General features: G+C 60.7%; 1 protein-coding gene across 1 annotated transcript in view; it reads right to left on the reverse strand.

Moving 5' to 3' along the window:
• The window catches only part of CAMKV (CaM kinase like vesicle associated), a 4,648-nt gene extending 1,737 nt beyond the window's left edge, over positions 1-2,911 (reverse strand). The window contains exons 1-9 of the mRNA XM_014307583.2: positions 2,806-2,911; positions 1,471-1,602; positions 1,318-1,392; positions 1,103-1,241; positions 903-1,023; positions 591-666; positions 375-511; positions 218-296; positions 53-144 (exon numbers count right to left, since the gene is read on the reverse strand). Coding sequence (XP_014163058.1) covers positions 53-144; positions 218-296; positions 375-511; positions 591-666; positions 903-1,023; positions 1,103-1,241; positions 1,318-1,392; positions 1,471-1,602; positions 2,806-2,900 — 946 coding nt within the window. The 5' untranslated portion in view covers positions 2,901-2,911. The remainder of the gene's footprint in view (positions 1-52; positions 145-217; positions 297-374; positions 512-590; positions 667-902; positions 1,024-1,102; positions 1,242-1,317; positions 1,393-1,470; positions 1,603-2,805) is intronic.
• Positions 2,912-5,070: the final 2,159 nt, after the last annotated feature.

Here is a 5,070-nt window from a genome sequence, read left to right on the forward strand (position 1 = left end):
ACCGGGCTTGGCTGAGGGGGGGGTCATGGAGGCACGGCACACCCACACCCACCTACCTTCCACTTGGCCCGGGCGAAGTTCTTCTCGATCTGGGCACAGACGCCATCCTTGATGTTCTTGTCAGAGGCAGCATTCCCAGAGATCCTGGAGCGGCAGTGAGGGGTGAGCAGCCCCTACCAGCCCCCCTGGCTCCCCATCTGACCCTGCCGCTGCTCACCACTCATGGGAGATGGCCTCCTCTGCCGTGATCCTCTGGTCCTGCTCCACCTCCATCAGGCGTGTCACCAGCTCCTTAGCTGGGGGCACAGGGGGAGAAGTCAGCGCTGGTAGGGGACGACATGGGACCCCACGAACCCCCCCAGTGTGGGGCTCACCCGCTTGCGAGATGTCATCCCAGTAGGGCGGGTCGAACTCATAGTCCCCGGCCAGGATTTTGCGGAAGAGGTTCTTGTCGTGGTTCTCATAGTCATCCTCGTCTGCCTCCTCGTAGAAAGGGGGGTTTCCCGAGAGGCTGGGGAACGTGGTGGGGGGCTCAGTCCCGCCCCAGCCCCGAGCCCTTGCAGCTACCCCGCCCCTCACCCCACACTCACAGGATGTACATGATGACGCCGATGGCCCAGCAGTCCACCGGCCGCCCGTACCGCTGCCGCCCCACCACCTCCGGAGCTGCCAGAGACAAAGAGCAACCATCCCCCGGGGTCCCCAGCCACCCAGCCTCTTGGCCCTGGCGTGATGGGGAGTGGGAGGCACCCACTGGAAGCACCCAGGATCAGCCCCCAGGGTGATGGGGAATGGGAGGTGCAGCAGCAGGTAGTAAGGAATGGATGGTAAGGAGCAGCAGGGACCTGCTGGGACCCAGCACTGCCCATGCTTGCATGCCTACCCAGCTGGCTCTCACCCACCCAGGTACTCAGGAGTGCCACAGGGCTCCTTAATGAGCCCGTTCTCCAGCTTGGCCAGGTGGAAGTCACTGATGACGATCTTGGAGTTCTTCAGGCGATTATAGTACACCAGGTTCTCCAGCTGCCGGCACAGGGACTGTGAGTGCCAGGACGGGGGGCATGGCAGCACCCATGGGTGCTCCCACCCCCCTGCCACCCACCTTGAGGTTTCTGTGGACAATCTTGAGTGAGTGCAGGTAGGCAACAGCCTCCAGCACCTGCCGGATGACATTGCTGGTGTCCTTCTCCGAGTAGTAGCCCTGGTCCAGGATCCAGTCGAAGACCTCCCGGCCAGTGGCCCTGCAGACAGCAGCTCTGCCGAGACCCAGCCCTGGCGGGGCCACTCCCTCCCCACTTCCAGATGTCCCAAACTTACAGCTCCAGGAAGATGAAATATTCCTTGCGGGTGATGTAGACATCCACCAGCTGTAGGATGTTGGGGTGCTTCACCCTGCAGAGAGACAGGGGCATGGGCAGGAGTTCCCAGTTTGCCCAGTAGCACAGGATCCCCTCCAGCCCCAGCACTCACATTTTGAGGATGATGATCTCGTTTTTGGCTGCCTTCCGCACTTTCCGCCCATCTCGCTTCAGAAACTTCTTGCAGGTGTACAACTTCCCCGTCGTCTTCTCCTTGGCCCGGAAGATTTCACAGAACTCCTCCCTGCAAGGGTAAGCCCCAGACATGACCCCGTTCCTGGGGACCACTGAGACTGGGGTGCTTAGGTGGTCCCTGGGCCCACCAGCATTCCCCCAGACCCCAGCAGTCAGGGGAGATGCCACAGAAGTGGAAGAAAGCTGTGGCTCAAAAACACTTTGGAGGGGAAGAAAAAGCAGCAGTGAGAAGCAACTGATATGGAAGAAGCAAATTGATAGGGAAAGGGGAGAATTTGCTGGTTAAAAAGCCCCATCCTCAGGACAGGAGGGGTAAGACCCACTGTGAAGCCTCTTGTGCCAAGGTGGAACAGCAGCACACCCGACATTAACATCAGCACAGCAGTCGGGAGGAAAGAAAGGGAGATGTGCCGGTAGCTGCAGTGTTTCTGTTCTATTATTCATGGTGCTTGAGCCCATGGCCAGGCTGCAGCTGCAGGGGAGCCCTGGGGGGCACTTGGCACTGCTCCAGCAAAGCCATTGACTTTCCAATCCTCCCAGCTGTGCTGAAATCCTCACGGCCACTGCCCTGGGTGGAGGGGAACAGTGACCTGTGGGCTTTGGGACAAACTGCCCAGAGGATGGAGCAAAAATCTGAGAGCACCGAGGTCCCCACTGCCACCCAGTGTGACCCTGCCAGGTGTGACCTCTGTCCAAGCAGGTGTTTTGGAAGTTGATGCAAAAAATTCTTGTGCCTATTTTGTGGTCAACCCTCTCTCAAGGGGTGTGAGGGCTTCATTTTTTGAAGCGCATCCTAACAGGTTCCTCAGCACGGCAATAAAAGTTGGGGGAAGCAGCAGTGCTCCGCTGCCCCCCAAGTGACATCTGCCTTTCCTTTGCTGTAGCTGAGCCCTCCTGATTCACAAAATGCTCCAGGGAGCCGGGATTGTGTGGAATTGCTGCAATCCCTGCAAATCTTGAGGGGAGGAGGGAGGGATATGGGAAGCTGCCCAGCTGCAGCCAGCAGCAGTGGGAAAGCTCACTGCCCGCCTTGGAGCTAGCTGTGAATATCCCCCATGCAACCCACGAGCAAGAGGGACTAATTAGGGTAAAGCCACCCCAAAATACACCCTGCAATCCCGGCCCAGCTGGGGACCAGCACCCCCAGAGTCCCCAGAGGCAGTGTTGTGCCACTCCTCAGCACCCCAAGAGCCCCACACAGGTGGCTGGGGTTCCCCAGGGCATCCATGGGGCCGTGGAGGAACCAACTCACGTTTTGATGACCTGGCCCAGGTCATATCTGTCGGTCACCTCAGACGGCTGGTTATAATCTTTCTTGTCTCCCAGCGTCACGCAGCCAAACGGCATCGCAGGGCCCGGTGCTGGCAGGGCAGGGAGAGGCAGTGAGTGCCCCGGCGCTGCCGCCCCCCTGGAGCCACAGCAGACCCTCCCGAGCTGTGCCAATTAACGTGGACCCTGAGCACGGCGGCTGCTCGTGCTCTGCAGCTGCCGCCAGCCGCCATGTGCCCAGCCCCGCCGATGGGCATCCATGCCCGTGGCATCCAGCCTCTCTGCCCGGGCTCAGGCTGCCAGCACAGCCACAAGCTTCCCCTTCTGGCCCCTGTTGGTGGATTATTAATGATTAATTAGCAGCCAGGGTTAGCACAGTGCCTGGAGCACCCACTGGGGAGGCAAGCGGAGGTGAACGGATCCTTTCCTGTTTCTCAGCCCAGTCTTGCCCACGGTAACATTTCAGCAGATGGGGCCTCCCCAGGCAGAGCATTGTCACACGTTGTCACATGTGCAGTGGGTTACACCAGTCTCAGCTTGCCATCCCCAACCAGCCCCGACGGTGGCACCAGGCAGGTGGCCCTGCAGCTCGGAGGTGCCACAGGCAGCGGTCAGGACACCAGCCTTGGCAGATGCCAGCTTCTCCAGCCCTTTTGGAAGGATGCTTGGCCCTTTGCTTCCCTGTTGAGAACTCTTCAAAACCAGATCCTTCTTGGACGCTTCCCAGAAAAAAAAATTGATCACATAAAGTGATTTCTTCCCATTTCCCACCGTGTAAGCGGGAGGAAGTTTCAGCTGACATGATTTTTTGACGGTTCAGAAGATGACAGAGCTGCCTGGGGCCCCCCAGCCCTCTCGGGTGGGCCTGAGCGGGACCTTGTGATGGGAAGCTGGCACTGTGCTGGAGGCACCCCTTGCCCAGGCTAAAGCTCCCCAAACACCACGCTGTGCTGTGCTGTGCTGTGCCGTGCTGGCAGCCCGGTGGCGAGGGCTGCGGGCAGGATGGCTGCGGGATGCGGGATGCGGGAGCCGGCATCGCGGGTACCCAAGCGCCGAGCCTGTTGCTATGGCAATGGGAGCTGAAGATGCAGAAAGCGGCACATCCTTGGGAGGGGGCAGGGACGGGCAGCACCCGGCAGCACCCGACCCACCTGCAGGTGCACAGCCCCATCCATCCCTGCTGTGCAGGCCCTGGGAGGAAGGCGTGCTGCCCGCAGCACCCAGGGCATGCACTGAAGTGCTCCCTGGGGTGATTGACCCAAACCCGGGTGGGACGTGAGTGCGGTGAGCCAGGGAATGGGGAGATGCTCCTTCCTGCCTCCATCCTTTGGGGCTGACCTGCCTCTGTGCCTGCTGGAGTGATGGCCACAGGATGGATGCTCCCAGCTTGCAAGGCACCCAGGCACCGTCCTGCCAGGAGAGCCTGCACCCAGTAAGAGCACCTGCCCCAGTCCTGCTCAGCGTGCACCAAGTCCCAAAAGAGAAGAAGAGCACCCATGGGACACCACTGCTTGTGCCCCAGATTGGATGAGATTTTCCAGCCTACACCTGACTCATCCCAGCAGCTCTCCTGGCAAACATGCCCTGCCTGGCACCTCTGTGTCCCTATGCCACAGGACACCAGCTCTGCCGTGCCACTGTACCTGGCCAAGGGGAATGAGGGCTGTCCTGGCAGCTACTGGAGGGGTGGTGGGCTCAGTGCCACAGACCATCAGGGGCAGGGCTGGCTGGTGGACGAGCAGGCTGCCAGCACTGGGAGCACAGTGCCAGGATTAGCCGGGAAGGGGACCAGGGTGGGATGATATATCGGGATTTTATTGCTGTCTATGGGAGCACTCAGCTAATCTGCGCTCATAAAATTAGTTCCCGTTGGTTTAGTGGCCACCCATCCTGCCAGGGCTGAGCATTGCCACCCTCCCCTGCCCCGGGCTGGCTTCGAGGGGCTCAGCTCACCTGGGATACCCCACAAGGGAGGCTGGTACCCAGCCCAACATCGGGGTCAGCACCTGCACCCCACAGGTGAGAGCACCCCCCCCGGGGCTGGGGTACCCAGGGAAGAGGTGGGCAAAGCAATGAGGGCTCCCTCCCCGGGGTGCCGGGGGGAAGGCTCCGTGCTGCGCTGGCACCCGCACGCAGCCAGCACCCCCCTCCAAGAGTCTAATTTGGGAGCAGAAGCAACAGCGGGTGTAAGACAATAGCGGGGAAGTGGGTGGCCGGGTGGGGATGGCACGGAGGGATGACGCAGCCG

The sequence above is a fragment of the Geospiza fortis genome, unplaced genomic scaffold (genome assembly GCF_000277835.1).
Source record: "Geospiza fortis unplaced genomic scaffold, GeoFor_1.0 scaffold78, whole genome shotgun sequence".
Lineage (NCBI taxonomy): Eukaryota > Metazoa > Chordata > Aves > Passeriformes > Thraupidae > Geospiza > Geospiza fortis.